Source organism: Anomaloglossus baeobatrachus, chromosome 2 (assembly GCF_048569485.1).
Source record: "Anomaloglossus baeobatrachus isolate aAnoBae1 chromosome 2, aAnoBae1.hap1, whole genome shotgun sequence".
NCBI classification, from domain to species: Eukaryota; Metazoa; Chordata; class Amphibia; order Anura; family Aromobatidae; genus Anomaloglossus; species Anomaloglossus baeobatrachus.
Window position 1 is genome coordinate 188,922,947 of NC_134354.1, and position 16,773 is coordinate 188,939,719.

Below are 16,773 nucleotides of genomic sequence, written 5' to 3' on the forward strand. Positions count from 1 at the left end.
TGTGATAGTGCTGGTAAAGTGGGAGATTTGTACAATGTAAAAGGGATTTTGAATAAGGAAGGCTATCACTCCATTTTGCAATGCCATGCCATACCCTGTGGACAGCGCTTGATTGGAGCCAATTTCATCCTACAACAGGACAATGACCCAAAGCACACCTCCAAATTATGCATGACCTATTTAGGGAAGAAGCAGGCAGCTGGTATTCTATCTGTAATGGAGTGGCCAGCCCAGTCACCAGATCTCAACCCTATTGAGCTGTTGTGGGAGCAGCTTGACCGTATGGTACGCAAAATGTGCCCATGGAGCCAATCCAACTTGTGGGAGGAGATTCTAGAAGCATGGGGTCAATTACCTCCTGATTACCTCCGCAAATTAACACCTAGAAAGCCAAAGGTCTGCAAAGCTGGAATTGCTGCAAAGGAGCATTCTGTGACAATAGTAAAGTCTGAAGGAGAAAATTATTATTTCAAGTAAAAATCATTAGTTCTAACCCAATGTCTGGACTATATTTTCTATTCATTATGCAACTCATTTGATAAATAAAAGTGTGATTTGTCATGGAAAAGACAAAATTGTCTGTGTGACCCCAAACGTTTGAACTCTAGTGTATATATATATATATATTTTCCAATGGAAATATGACTGCGTTGCTATTCTTCCCTGTAAATTCCATCCATATACACAAGCACACACAAGGGCTGTATATTTATATAATACCCCGCGTGCTGATAATCACATGACGGTATACTACTACTGTAGAGACATATGACACGTGATTCTCCGGCAGCCAATAGCTGTCCGTCCTAGTAACACTCCCCCAGTGTGACGCCGGTAACCATGAGGCCGCTGAGCAGCAGTGACCTTGTGTGCCGGCTGGATCCGCATCTGTGGCTGCTGCTCCCGGGTCACCTGCGCCGCGGTCAGTGCCGGCTCCCCCGGTCTTCGGTGCTGTGCCCGGTGCTGAGCTCTCATGTCTAATGAAATGGAGCCGAGGGAGCCAGTGACCAGCAGGAAGGCTCCGCTGCTGCCCCGGGGAGGATGGCTGCTGCCCACATGTATCCTGTGCACTAACGGCTTCTTCTCCAACCTCAGACCCTCGGAGCCCTTTCTCACCCCGTACCTGCTGGGGCCGGACAAGAACCTCACAGAGCGGCAGGTGGGTACCTGATATCTGATATGGAGCATGCGCTGCCGAGACCTGATCAGCGGGGGCTCCAGCCTCATATTGGGTCACCCGCCTTGTAAAGCGTGTCCCACTCACCACGGCCCCATACAATATGCCAGCCATGTGCAGTGCCAGCCATGGAACAGGGCCCCCATGTGCAGTGCCAGCCATGGAACAGGGCCCCCATGTGCAGTGCCAGCCATGGAACAGGGCCCCCATGTGCAGTGCCAGCCATGGAACAGGGCCCCCATGTGCAGTGCCAGCCATGGAACAGGGCCCCCATGTGCAGTGCCAGCCATGGAACAGGGCCCCCATGGAACAATGCTCCCCCCATGTACAACGCCCCTATAAGCAATGCTGGCTACATCACATATAGAAGAGCCCTTGTACCCAGCTTGGCAGTTGCCACTGCACAGTGTGCCAGGGAAGACTGGTCCTGCACTTGGTGTAAGCCAGTGAGGGTTTCCCCAATATATAAACTTCCCTTATACACTGTGTCAGGCAGAAAATAATGTCGCCATACACCATGCCTGATGGTGACTTCCCACATAGTGCACAGTACATAGTGCTCTTATACACAATGCCAGCCACCATGTTCCTCTGCTCCAGTGATGGAGGATTCCTGCTCCATTCATCTGATGTGTCCTGCGCCACCTCCTATGACTATGTGCACTTGGCATCCCTCCTCAGAAGTAGTATATAGTGTGTGGCAGGGGGATGGTGTAGGTGTTAGTGCATGCGGCTGTGTTATGTTGTGTATGTGGCTGTGTTATAGTGTGTCAGTGTGGTAATAGGGCCGTGTTATAGGGCAGGATAATAGGGGTGTGATAATAGGGCTGTGTTATGTTGTGTATGTGGCTGTGTTATAGTGTCAGTGTGGTAATAGGGCCGTGTTATAGGGGTGTGGTAATAGGGCTGTTATGTTGTGTATGTGGCTGTTATAGTGTCAGTGTGGTAATAGGGCTGTATTATAGGGTGGGATAATAGGGCAGTATTACTATGGTGAAAACACTGCGTTTCTGGTTTTCCGCTTGTGACAGGACTGTTAGTCATTCGGGATTGTTGTGAAACTGATGTGGTGACAGTAGAACAAACCCAATCCCTACGCTGGCTGATGGAACAAGTTCTCATAGGTTATTCACAGTATAACAAACGTCTCATTTTGCAGAATGTCTTCGCTGTGTCGTTGCCTCCATGTGTGGTGTGTGCAGGAAGCTGCTATAGGAAGCTCCTGGATGTCTTTGTGGAGACACTGGGTCAGTGGGTGCTCTCGTCCGCTGGCCCGGCCGCCTTTAGAAAGACAGCGTGGCTCAGGGCTCATCCCAACTGAAAGCCGACCTCCTTAAACCGTGGGCGGAACACTACTCAGACAACACAGGGTGAGGGAATCACAATATTAACGGCACATAACCAGCAAAACACACAAATGTAACAAGCAACAGAGTCTCACCCTTCCGCTGGCTCACCAGGGATTTATAATGTCCTTGCCTCAGAGCTTCCAGGGCTATTTACTCCAATCCAGCAGCACCCCGATTTTGGCAGGCACCCACCGAGAAAGGAATAACGCCAGATTTAGGAAGCTGGCTGAGGTCTGCAAAGTCTGTACCAGGTGACTGGGTTGTCCCAACCTGGGTTTCCTCCTTAAGTAGTCTCTGGTTTGATGATATAATCCTGGCAGCCGTAGTCGAAATCCCTAGACTGTGGATATGGTCTCCAATCGGAACCGGAGTCCCTAGATTGAAGCCACAAGGTATCCTGATCCTCTAGCCAGCTCCTAAGAGCTTAGACTGGATCATGCACATCCATCAACAATTGGTGACTTAAATAAATCCCTTTTATAGCCATAACCTTCCCTTAGGATATACTGTTTCCTTATCGGATTGGTTGTACAAGGTTGCTTCTCTTATTGGATGAATTTCAAGCTGCATGGATAATGTTCATTTAAATGATGTGGATAGAAAGACTGAGGATATCTACATGGAGTCTGCAAGTCACAGACTAGACAATGTCTACTAAGGTAATTTACATTGGATTAGCAATACGCAACTACATTACCATGGACGCTCAGAGGGTCTGGTAGAAATAATAGTTTAGCAAACATGAGTTAGCACACAGAAGAACAATACGTCTGGCTGAATTTTAAGAAACTTTACCCATGCTAGGCATTGGGTGTCCATGTCGTCACAGTCTTCAGCAGCCCCATGTGTAGGGGATGCTACAGGTGGTCATTTGAAAGGAGTTGTACAGGAATCCTCCCCTCCCCCGCTGGTTATATTGGGCATGGAGAGAAGCCGCTCCACTCTGTCAGAACCATCAAGATTGGGTCCATTTATTAGAATAGCTGAGCTCATCATACCTTGGTGTCATACTGTTGAGCTGCGTCTCTCCACACCCGATGTCTGATCAGGTGTAGAGTATACCAGCGTGACCCCTCTAACCCCCAGCATTGGTCTGGATATTGAGATCCTTATAGCCGTCTGCTATTCTTCCCCACTCCGCCATGTATATACCTGGCAGAAGAGGTGGGCGATATCTGACCCCTCTGGCATCAACTTATCCCTTATGTGACATCTGTCAGTGCAAATCACCATCTCCTTCCATCATGCACTGGTATGTGGTTTATGACATCAGAGTTTGTGCTCTACGTCAAGGGGGCGCCATGTGGCTGACAGCTGGGGGTGCTGCTCGCTAGGCAGTGGCAGTCTTATGGCTGGCGCTGTATAATACGCATTAGTCGCGCCAGACACTTGTTTTAAAGACAAAGTTCATAGTATTCAATAAGAAATTGACATGAAACCCCCAAATAAGAAGTTGTGCACCAACAAAGGTGAGGATAAGGAATAGTGCACCCTTCTGCTCCTTATGGTTGGTGATGAATAATCTTACAATTTACACTAAATTATCTCATGAATTGACAATTTGTATGACAGTTTTTTTAATTTATTTTTTTTCTCAATTTCTAGGTGTTTAATGAGGTTTATCCGGTCTGGACGTATTCGTACCTGCTGCTGCTCTTTCCAGTCTTCATCACTACGGACTATCTCCGATACAAGCCTGTAATTGTCCTGCAGGGGCTCAGTCTGATCATTACCTGGTTCATGCTCCTCTATGCTCAGGGGACTCTGGCCATCCAGTTCCTCGAGTTCTTCTATGGTATTTCCACAGCAACAGAAATTGCCTATTATTCCTATATTTACAGCATGGTAGAGCCTAGGGTCTACCAGAAGGTGACCAGCTACTGCCGTACCGCCACATTAACCGGCTTCACGGTGGGTTCTGTTACCGGGCAGGTTCTACGGTCGGTGGCCCACTGGTCGCTATTCAGTCTGAATGTCATCTCCTTAATCAGTGTCTCAATTGCATTTTCCACTGCGTGGTTTTTACCAATGCCAAGAAAAAGTCTATTTTTCCACCAAAGCTTAATTGATGGCAAAGAAAGCAAGAGAGGCGAATATGAAAAGAAAGGAAACCAACAAAATGGTGACCTGGAGTGCGCTGCCGAGGAGATTGAAGCTCGCGTGCCCCTGAACACTAATTTACACTATGTTGCGGGCAAGGTAATGGTTGATTATTTGTAAATTCATGTAAATGTAATATGATGAAGGAGCGCAGCGTCCCAGGACCCCAGTGTCTTACACCTCTGGTGGAAGGGCACATAAGCCCTATCACCCCATAACAAAACTCTGAATGTGCTGATCAGCCCATAGCTGGGCCTATCACCCTCCCTGCCACTCCTGAATAGTAAGTATGCCCTAAAGCAAGTATCCACCTGGTACTAAACAAGTATGGAGGCATTAGCCAGTTCATGAACAGGCACTTTTTCTGAACTTTTTTTTAAATCCCCTTCCCCCCGCCCCCCCCCACTTTCTGATTTTGCCAGTAAGTGGGGCTGGTGTATTACAGTAGAAATCCAGCCTCATGGCTTCATAGTAAAGCTGACTAGGGTCTCCGAAGATCCAGCGATTCTTGCTCCCTCCCTTTACCAAGTGATCACAGCAAACAGCGATTTCTCCATACTGTGTGCACAGCATTGGCATTATACAGCGATAGGGAAGGCAGCGATGGTAACAAACAGCCTCTGACTTCTCTGTGGGGAGTCTGGCTGTGTCTGACAGCCAGCTCTCCGCATCTCCACAATGTTGTACAGCTATTGTACTTTGCAGTTACATTTCAGAAAGTCACTGCAGAGTAGAGCTTGGACTGCCCAGATGTTTATCAGTTATAGGCAGTATAGAAGTAGTTAAAATGTTTTTTTACTCTGCTGTGCTGAATAATAGTACCTCTAGATCACCCTCAGTAGTGGTAAAAATGTGGTGAAAGCATTACATGGTATACTATTCTAGTGATTGGCGGGCTACCCTCAGTCACCCCACACTAATGTGTAATTTTAGCGGATCTCTATTATATGCTGTAACTGACATTTATACAAATCCCTCCCGACCCCCAAGTCTTTCATTGCTCTCAATTCATATTCAGCCTTTGGCTTAGGAATTGAGATGCCTGAGAAATACTAGATGTCATGAACCTACTGCACTTTCCTATGAAGGCATTCTGCAGTTTGTTCCTGTGCACTGATACATAGAAGATGCAGAACCGTGCAGTAATTATTGAAATATAGTTTAAGTTCCACAAAGATTTACATTACTTCTATAATTTTAATGCAACTGTAACAACTGGCATCCAAAAACCTTAAGAGGAAACACTAAAGAAGCGGATTTCTTTACTATTAGAATTGTATTACTTTGCTTTTCTTATTGATCTTGTTTTGTTCAATCTTTCTTTTTCCATTTCTACCTTCTTTAGGAGAAAAATTTCTTTCAGGTGACCTCTTAATATTAATATAATATAACTGCACAACCATCCATCATGTCTGTCAAGCCACAATATGTTGTACTTTAATAATCCGCAGTCATGTAAATGCCATGATGGATTTAATCATTTATGGAATGTTTGTAATCCGATTTGTTGCCAGGGAATTTTTCAGTTTCCAAATGACATTTGAGTTCAGATGCCCATGAACGGTGTAAAGGCGGTCTGTGTGCTTGAGAGTTTTTAGCCTGTCGATTGTACCTCGGGCTGTTGATGTAATTATTAAATTGTTCTCAAAAAATGTTCTGATCTGGAGACCCCCACTGATCAGTCAAAACATAGCTCTGAAGTTCACAAGTTCTGCATGCACAGTGGTGTACAGGCTCAATGGTAAGTCTATGGGTTCTCGCAATCTCTCTCGATCCGTAGACCTACCATTGAGCCTATACACTGCTTTGTTCCTGTAGTTCATGTGTGTTTTGACCGATCGGTGGAGGTAGCGGGATCCAGACCCCACTGAGCAACACTATGCAGCACCTTTAATGCAATCCAGCTTTGACCTTGCTTTAAAGGCAAATTTCCTCTCTCCTCTTCGTAGACATTTATGGCATAATCACAGGATGTGCCCTATATACCATGCGAGAGTCGGCGCACAGGTGAGGAGAGGTTAATCTCTCCACTGCCTGTCTCGTCGTATAGTGGACTGCACTCGGATGTTATCTGAGTGCAGTCCAATGTATCAGACGCACCTATACACTTGTATGGGTGCGTGTGATCCGATTTGCGGAGGCACGCTCATGCAGCAATTAATTTCTCATGCTGAATCTGCATGAGAACTCTCAGATCTGCTCTGCCTCATTAACATTGGTCTGAGTGCAATACTAGATTTTCTCACCTTGCACTCATCCGATATAATCGCTAATGTGAGCGAGGCCTTTACTTTAGCAGTTACAGCTGAGTGAGCGTCAGTGCATGTGTTTTCTTGTTTGTTTTTTCTTCACACTTCTGACCATGTTCTCCTTTTTCATAGTTCACAGCAAAGGTTACTTTAGTGACCGTGCTTAGAGCATTGTGGAAGGACTTCTTACACTGCTACTCGTCCCGGACCCTCCTCTGCTGGTCGGTCTGGTGGGCTTTGTCTACATGCGGATACTTCCAAGTGGTGAACTATTCTCAGGGATTATGGGAAATGGTTGCTCCGTCTTCCCAGTCAGAGATTTACAATGGCAGCGTTGAAGCAGTCGCCACACTCCTGGGTAAGTTGATTTCAGGTCAAGCACCTGAGTACATGACTGCACATATTTACAGAGGAACACAAAAGGAGCTGCGTGGTGGTGACTCAGCAACATTTCTATTGTATCTACTGGATTTGGGATTTCATGGCCATGTGTATCTGTTTGTTTTTATAGGTGCGGTTGCCGTCTTTATTGTTGGGTATATTAAAATTTCATGGTCCACTTGGGGCGAGCTGCTGCTGGCTGCTTTTGCTATGATTATTGCGGTTACTGTATATATCATGGACGTTGTCGGAAACATCTGGGTTTGCTACGTCATGTATGTCCTCTTCAGAAGTATTTACATGATCCTCATCACAATTGCAACGTAAGTGATCTCTTCTTTCATCTTTGTGGTGCATCTACATAAACTCACGTCCTAGTCTATAGATCGGGCATCTGACAGTTCTGTCCTATGTCCTACTTATTGGAGTCCAGGGTGCTGCTTGGTTGGGTTCTTACACTAATATGGCGGCACTATCTAGGAGTGCAAGCAAGACTTGGGATCATTGATAATTTCAATCCCTGTTAAACCTAGATACAGGGTCCTGCACAAGATGACTTTAGACCCTCGAGGCTGATACTTTGTTAGGTCACACTCCAATAAGTGTTAAACAGCTGTCTATAGGAACAGTGCTTTTTAGCTCCAAAAAGAAATTAACATGATGCACCACATAAACATTTGGATCGGGATTTTCCTGGTGGGATGTAACTGAATTGCATTAAGAAGTCATTGAATGCTTCTCATTTTCTCCATATCTATGAACATTGCTGTAAGAACTAACAATATGTCTTTCTGAAGATTTCAGATTGCTGCTAATCTCAGCATGGAGTGCTATGCCCTTGTCTTTGGCGTTAACACTTTCATTGCTTTAGTATTACAAACTCTGATGACTGTGATAGTTGTGGACTCCTGTGGCCTCGGCCTGGATTTATTTACACAGGTATGTCTTTGTTTTTCTGTTAGTGGTTGTTTATATAGATGAAAGTGAAGGGTTTTCTTTGTAATCTTAATTATTTTAGAAATGGACTGCTTGCCAGGACGTGAGCTTTCTGTGTATCCATGAGCCTTGGATTCTTTGTAATCTAGGACATTATTGACCAGATCACAATGTTCCTGGAGATAACTGTCTCTCAGTACAAGTTAATTTTTTTATCTAGTCTGTATCATCAGTCCGCTTACGTAGTGTAGACTTTTATAACAGCATTCTGGCTGGGTAGTCTGGGGTGTGTGTGTGTGTGTGTGTGTGTGTGTGTGTGTGTGTGTGTGTGTGTGTGTGTGTGTGTGTGTGTCCCCGCCCCACAGTCTGGATGACACACACACACACACACACACCAGTCTGGATGGCGCCCCCCCACTATGGCAGTCTGATCCAGACCCCACTGCCAAAGTGCTGTTAAAGGGAGCATGGCGCACAATTATGTACATTGTAACTTCTTTTTCCATCTCTAATCAAATAATGTCCTTTTTTTGTTTTTCAGTTTAAAATTTACGCAGGGTACTTTGCGGTCATTTCAATAGTATTCTTTGTGAGTGCGGTCTCCCACATTGTAAAAAACTGTCGACGACCAAAGCAGGATACACTGGATTCTTCAGGGACCTGAAAGATGAAGCAAAGCACTGCTGGCTCACAATACACTACAATATATAGCTGGAGAAAAGCTGCGTCCCCAGTATGCAGCGCCGTATACGAACACGTGCACTTCCGTATTTATTAACTGTAATGTAAATGGTGTACATGTCCGTGTCCAAAAATAATGGAGCGGGGATATCTTCATGAAGGTAGAGCTATTCATGTTTGCTCTTAGTTTACCAGATGCACTTATGTCCTGGATAGGACGTTACGGTCAAGATGAACTTATCTCAAAGCGCACAAGCTGCTGACCCTACTGGATTTGGGTGAAGCTGGGTCTTTGCCTTTTGTGTTGGTGAGAAGTCGGCCATTTTGCTCATTTGGGTAGCCCTTACTCTATGGCTGCTATTTTTGGGGCCAGGCTGATAATCAATAAATGACTCCTTTTTTACAGATAGACTTTATATTCCTAGAATATATTTATTTGAAAATGTTTTGGGCTATATGACATTAATGCACAATTTAGTATTATATTGCTGATTTTTCACATTGCCTTAAATTGGTTATCCTGATGTGCTCTGACTGGTGTGAGCCCCATGTAAATGCAGCTGCTGCTTGTCCCAGCACTTCCATGCATTAATACTATAAATATATGGCCAGAAATGACATTCTGTATAGATCACGTCTGATGCTCGTGGGTTAAAGAAGCTATACAGCGGACATCTGCCTCAAATACAGTGAAGCAAGGTAGCTGCTGTTTTACCGCTTGACTGCCACTGACAATGGCATTTAAGTGGTTCGATATGGGTGGGAGGGGCGTTCTGATGGGTGACTGTCTCCATAGTCTTGGCACTCGCGTGAAGCCCAGCTTGTGGCTCAATGAGTGTATGGGATATAAAACGCTCACAATTTGCCTAGCCTAGGTTCAAACGTTGCGGGGTTTTTTTGTTTTTTTTTTGTTTTTATTTTAATTTTATGCAGCCAAAACCTAATCTCAGGGTAGTAACAAAAAAAAAAAAGCTGCAGCCACTACAAAGCCTTTATCAAAGTTCAGTTTTGCTTCCAACTTGCAAGCATGAACAATGCAAGGTGTATGTAAAACCACAACATTTTTGGAAAGAAGGGCAATATGATCAAATTATTTAGGGGGAAACATATTTTGTCTGAAAAAAGTGACTGTTCAGAACAAATAAGTTTTATCCATGTATGAAATGCAGTTTTGAACTATGATTACATGAAATCATGAATTGCAAATATAGTGTAGGGCATTGTTTTACTTAACACATTGATAGGGCACTGTTTACTTTAACACATCACTAATTTAACCCCTTCATGACATCTCCTGTAAATGTACAGTGCTGCAGGAAGTGCATTTCTGCAAATCACCATACGTCTACGGTACTACGATCGTGCCGGCCCACAAGCAGATCTGTAGTAATAAACTTTGGGTGTCAGCTATGTGTCATGGCTGATGTTCCAAAGTAACGCCCACAAGCACCAATAGTGGGCGTTTTTGCCCGGTCAATAGCGATACCAGCATCGCTTTATTTACCAGAGGGAGGGAGCTCCCTCTTTCCTCCGTTTTGAGCAGGACTTGGCCTGCCTCCTGCCTGTTTGAGGCACAAATCTAATGCTTAGTAATGCAAAAGCATTGCAGCGCATTAGATCATTGATCAAACCAGGAAAAATTGAAGTCCCATCCTGGAACTAGTAAAAAAAATAGTTAAAATATTTTTAAAAAATAAACCCATGAAAAATTATAATTGTGTAAAATAAACAAGTACACATTTGGTATTGCTGCATTCAGAACGACCTGCTCTATAACGGTCACAATAGTTTTCCCTTTCAGGGAACACCGTAAAGAAAGAAAAATGGTGGCAAAAAATGCCTTTTCATCATACCACTGAAAAAAGTGGATCAAAAAGTTGCATGTCAAAAAAAAAAAAAATTTGGTATAGCTGAAAAAGAACTGTTGTCCTGCAAATAAGCCCTTACTCGGTTCCATACGTGTAAAAATAAAAAAAACCTATAGCTTTCACACTATAGAGACTCAAAAATGTTTTGTTTTTTTTCTCCAGATAATTTATTTTTATTGGGTAAAAGTAGCAAAGCATTTAAAAAAAAATAAATAAATAAAAAATAACCTGTATCGCCATAATCATTGTGACCTGAAGAATAAACCTGTTTCATTAATTCTACCCCACAGTGAATGGCCTGAAAAACAAAAAAAGCCTCAAAAACAATTGCTGTTTAATGTTCATTCTACCTTCCAAAAACCAGAATAGATAGCGATCAAAAAAAGTTGTACCTGAAAATGGTACCAATGTCAATTGGCCCCACAAAAATAAGCCCTTACATGACTGTCAGCAGAAATACAGCAAAATTCTAGCTCTCAAAATATGGCGATGTAAAAAGGAAAAAAAAAAATTGGTTATAGTACCAAAACCTATAAAAATCTGGTGTCTCTGTAATCGCACAGTAGACAGCGTAAAGAGCTTTTCTTGACCTGCTGTTCATTTAGTCATTATTTTTTTTATTTTATTTTTCTTTTTTATCACAAATCACAGGCTCTACTCACATTTATCCTGCGCTCTATGCTGAGAGGCTACTTTGGGGTTTACGTGTAAATCTTTGAAATACGTAATTCAGACAAACCTCTGATGGAAGATTCAGTGTAAGGCAGATGGAGTTACCTTAGACCCAGTCTGTGCTATGATCCAGTGGTGTCTTGTCTCTCCAGTAGCGCATAGGAGCAAAGGCTACTACAGTTTTTTGCACTTTTGAAAAGGGCTAGAGTAACTCTACCTCATTATAGTGAATGGATTCCTATGGGGGGGGGGGGGGTCATCTGAATTGTCCTTCAGAGATTTAGATGTAAACACCGATGCAAGTGTTCTGCGTAGAGCACGGGATGAATATGATCCAAAATGTTATGTAAAATGTGCCTAATAAAATCTTCAAATCAACCCCCCCCAAAAAGTCCCCACTCTGGTCCGTTGTCTTCAGGCAAAAAGAAAATCTGTTCTCCCAAATCCCCCCCCCCCCCTTCTATTCCGGACCCCACAGTGTGCCTGAAGCCTTACCCATTTCCCTGTGTCAAAATGCAAAATCTGGAGTTAAACTAAATATTTGTGATAAAATATATATATTTTTTTTTTTTTTTTTTTCATCACCACTCAATGGTATAATATTCTGTGGCACACCTATGGTGTCAATATGATCACTGCGCCCTTAGATGAATTCATTGAGAGGTGTGGTCTGTAAGATGAGGTCAGTTATGGGGGACGGGGGGGCGTTCTAGTACCTCCAGGGGCTCTGCTAATGTGACATGGCACTTGAAAACCATTCCAGTAAAATTCATAATATAATATAGTGCTCTTTCCCTTATGAGCTTTACACTGTCCCTCACAATTTTTCAACCACAAATGAGGTATTGTTACACTAAGGAGAAAATGTGTAACATTGTGCTTTTTTTTTTTTTTTTTTTTTTTTTTTTTTTTCCCCCCCCTCCCTCTCTCTCCCATGACCCCTTTTGAAAATTAAAAACTTTGGGCCAAGGCAACATTGTTAGTGGGGAAACAGTAGTCATTTACTCAGCCCAGCGTTGTAAAATTATAAATCGCCCAAGGGTGTCAAAGGCTCACAAGTAACCGACCGTGTTTTTCCAAAAGTAAGACTCTATATATTTTTTTTTTTTTTTTTTTTTTTGCCCTCCAAAAAAGCACTAGGGCTTATTTTTGCAGGAGGTCTTATTCTTAAAGAAACACGGTTGGGGGGGTAAGTCCCCACCTCCCTCCCCACTTCCCAGGAGACTCACTCACCGGACGTCTGCGTGGCTCCCAGGTCTTCCTGTGAGCTCAAGTGGGTGCTGCACGCCATCCTTCCCTGGTGCTGGCTCACACACACACACACACACTCACACTCAGCCGATCACACGTGCGCACATCACATCCAGTGCAACCGGCCGCAGGGAATGATGGGAGGAAGTCACGTGTCCGGCCTCAGGTCCTGTTCTGCAGGTCCTTGCGCTCCACCGCACTGCCTCTCAGGATTCTGCCGGCGAGAAGAGATCAGTGTTGCTGGATGTGGTGTATGTGTGCGATCTGGTGTGTGTGTGTTTTGTGTGTGAGATCTGATGTGTGCGGGTGTGCGATCACTGCAGGTCTTATGCTCGGCGTCTGTATATAATGAAGTGTCCTGCAGTATCTGTAACTTTTTTAGCTGCACGGACACTTCATTATTGATCTGCGACTAGGACTTATTTTCGGGGAGGGCTTATATTTAAGCCTTGCTCTGAAAATCCCTGCTAGGGCTTATTTTTGGAAAAAAACGGTAGATTTCTTCGGGAGGTGTAGTTTCCAAAATGGGGTCAATTGTTTGGGTTTAGGCACATCAAGGTCCACTATCTATTCTAGAAAATTTTGAACTCCAAAAGCCAAATGGTGCTCCTTCTCTTGAGAGTCCGGCCGTGCTCCCAAACAGTAGTTTTCCACCACATGTGAGACATTGGCATGCACAGCAGAAATCGCACAACAGATGGTATGGTCCATTTTCTCCTGTTACCCTTGTGAAAATGCAAAATTTGACACTGAAGTAACATTTGTTTTCTATGGGTGAAAAAAAATGCTGCAAAAACACAATTTGATATGCAATTGTGTGTGTGTGTGTGTGCGCATATATATATATATATATATATATATATATATATATATATATATATATATATATATATACACAAACTCCAAGCATATGCCTGAAATTCTGCTAATACTGTAAAAAGCAGTCTTTAATTTGCATAAAAAAGCAACTTGTGAACATGGCTGTGTAGACTGTTCTCAAAGTGTCTTAATAGCATTGAAAAATGTAAGTTCATCTGCAATGTCATCCACCAAAGCCTTTGCCATATTGAAATGTTTGTATTTATTTTATCATATATGTTTATAAATTGTGTTTTTGTATATACGCCATTGTTTTCTATCATTTTTGAATTTCTGCCTTAATTGACTGTTCTTGTTTCAAATTTCCAATCAAATAAAAACTATTTATTAACTAAACTGGTACTTCATATAGGCAGTGAAATCAGACATAAGTGCCATCTGTGTGCATAAAGAATCAGATTTGTTCTCTATGCTTAAAGAGCCCCCATGCATTTCTTAGGCCTCATTCAGACATCTGTATACGGTAAAGGGTATGCTTTCTAGTCTGTGAAACCATTCATGTCTTGTGGTGTGTTTTTTTTTTTTCTTTTTTTTTTTTTTTGGTTGTTTTGTCTTTAAAAGGAAAAACAAATCACTGAGACATGTATGATTTTGTCGTGGATTAACATTAGACTTACAAGTCTATATCCCTGATTCCTCATTGACATTTAATTTGCACCAACTTCATCAAAATGGCACATGCTCTTTATGTATTTGGCTCAAAAAAGGCAACGAATACCACAAGACAAAAAAGGGACGTGACTTCCAAAAATCACACGGCTCAACAATGGCATCACTGTACGATCTGTGGGTTATTCTAATGAATAGAAGAAGCTTTGCAATTTATTTTTCCATATGTGAAAATCGCTGATGAAAAACTGATGGTGAAAACTGACCTTATACTGAAGCCATTTGGATGAAGACCACTGATAAAATTTGGATCGTTGTTTTTGTGAATGTGAAATTTCCTGATGTCTGGATGAGGCTTTAGGGAATTCGTTGGCTATGCTTTGTTTTTATTTCTTTTGGATGATGAATGATGCTTTTTCACATGACAAGCACTGTGATGTGCTAATCATTAGGCCTAACTCTTTGCACAGTCCATGGTCAAGGTACGTGTCCGTGTGTGTTCTACGTGTGCTGTTCCTCTACTATCCGTGCAACATCGATAGCATGAACTGGTATACTTACCTGTCTCCGGCGCTGCTGCTACTTCCAGGTCCACGGTGAATGCAGTGAATATGCAATGAGCAGGCCCAGAAGCAACAGCAGAGACAGCAGTGCTGGAGACGGGTAAGTATAAAAATTGTTTATTTTTATGTCACCTGTGATTTCTCCGGTCCGTGTGACATCCGTGCTGCTGGAGGAAAAAAAACTGCCATGTCGCCGGGTTAATTGAATTTATTGGGTCTACGTGTGTCTGTTTCTACGGTACTTGTTCAAACAGATGTCACAGGTACCAGAGACATGGGTTTGGGAAGGAGGCCTTAGATAGTGTATCACAGTGCTTGTCAGCTGAAGGTACGGTAGTATTTAGGCAGAGGATAGTATAGTCCAGTCATGGCGAACCTTTTACAGGCCGAGTGCCCAAACTGTAGTTCTAAACCCACTTTTTTTTTCCGAAGTGCCAACCAATCCTATTACATAAAGAATTGATTTTAACCTTACCTTTGCCGTCTTCTCTTCTCTCCAGCAGGGGGCATCACGCTCATGCGTGCTTACCACACATGGAAGCTGAGCCCCTGCCCTTTTCAGACACAGCAGTTGGATTGATCTTTCTGGAAATAAATTGCAGCATATTAGACAGATTTTAGCCTGGAATGCAATCAGATGTCACCCTGTAATCCACATCTACATTTCAATGTCTGAACATCTCGAAATCCCATAAAGACGTACGAGTTGCTCCCCTCCCCTTTCATTGTGTAGTTATGTCCCCTTCTGGCCACTTCCTGGTAAACATGTCCCCCATCCTGATATATATTTCCTACATTCTGGTATATTTGTCCACATCATGGCCCCATTCCTGGTAAATGTACCCCATCATTGTAAATGTATCCCATCATTGTAAATGTATCCCATCCTGGCATGTTCCCCCATGCTGTTAAATGACCCCATCCTGGTAAATGTACCTCATCCATGCATGTTCCCTTATCCAGGTAAATGTACCCCATCCTGATAAATGTCACCCTTCCTGATAAATGTTCCCCATCCTGGCATTTTTCCTCATCCTGGCATGTTTCCCCCCATTCTGGTAAATGTATCCCCCATTCTGGTAAATGTATCCCCCATACTGGTAAATGTACCCCTTCCTGGCATGTTTACATTCCAGCTAAATGTACCCCATCCTGGCATGATTTCCCCCATCCTTGCAGCCATGTTTACCCCCATCCTTGCAGCCATGTTTCCCCCATCTTTGCAGCCATGTATCCCCCATCTTTGCACGTTTCTCTCCATCTTTGCAGCCATGTTTTCCCCGTGCTCTCCATGTTTTCCCCGTGCTCAGTTTGTATATGCCCCATGCTCCCATGTTACCCCCGTGCTAGCTCTGTCCCCCGTGCTCCCATGTTTGCCCCGTGCTCCCCATGTTTCCCCCATGCTGGCTCTGTCCCCCGTGCTTCCCATGTTTCCCCCGTGCTGGCTCTGTCCCCGTGCGCTCCATGTTTCCCCCGTGCTGGCTCTGTCCCCGTGCGCTCCATATTTCCCCCGTGCTGGCTCTGTCCCCGTGCGCTCCATGTGTCCCCCGTGCGCTGCATGTTTCCCCTGTGCTCCCCATGTGTCCCCCGTGCGCTGCATGTTTCCCCTGTGCGCTGCATGTTTCCCCTGTGCGCTGCATGTTTCCCCTGTGCGCTGCATGTTTCCCCTGTGCGCTGCATGTTTCCCCCGTGCGCTGCATGTTTCCCCTGTGCGCTGCATGTTTCCCCCGTGCTGGCTCTGTCCCCGTGCGCTCCATGTGTCCCCCGTGCGCTGCATGTTTCCCCTGTGCTCCCCATGTGTCCCCCGTGCGCTGCATGTTTCCCCCGTGCGCTGCATGTTTCCCCTGTGCGCTGCATGTTTCCCCTGTGCGCTGCATGTTTCCCCTGTGCGCTGCATGTTTCCCCTGTGCGCTGCATGTTTCCCCTGTGCGCTGCATGTTTCCCCTGTGCGCTGCATGTTTCCCCCGTGGGCTGCATGTTTCCCCCGTGCGCTGCATGTTTCCCCCGTGCGCTGCATGTTTCCCCCGTGCGCTGCATGTTTCCCCCGGGCGCTGCATG

General features: G+C 44.2%; 1 protein-coding gene across 1 annotated transcript; it reads left to right on the top strand.

Moving 5' to 3' along the window:
• The first annotated feature begins 844 nt into the window (after positions 1-844).
• SLC19A2 (solute carrier family 19 member 2) lies at positions 845-11,991 on the top strand. The gene is made up of 6 exons (XM_075335551.1): positions 845-1,159; positions 4,132-4,725; positions 7,008-7,233; positions 7,387-7,579; positions 8,054-8,195; positions 8,734-11,991. Exons 1-6 carry the CDS (start codon positions 974-976, stop codon positions 8,854-8,856), a joined length of 1,464 nt encoding a protein of 487 aa, XP_075191666.1. The 5' UTR covers positions 845-973; the 3' UTR covers positions 8,857-11,991.
• The last annotated feature ends 4,782 nt before the right edge of the window (positions 11,992-16,773 follow it).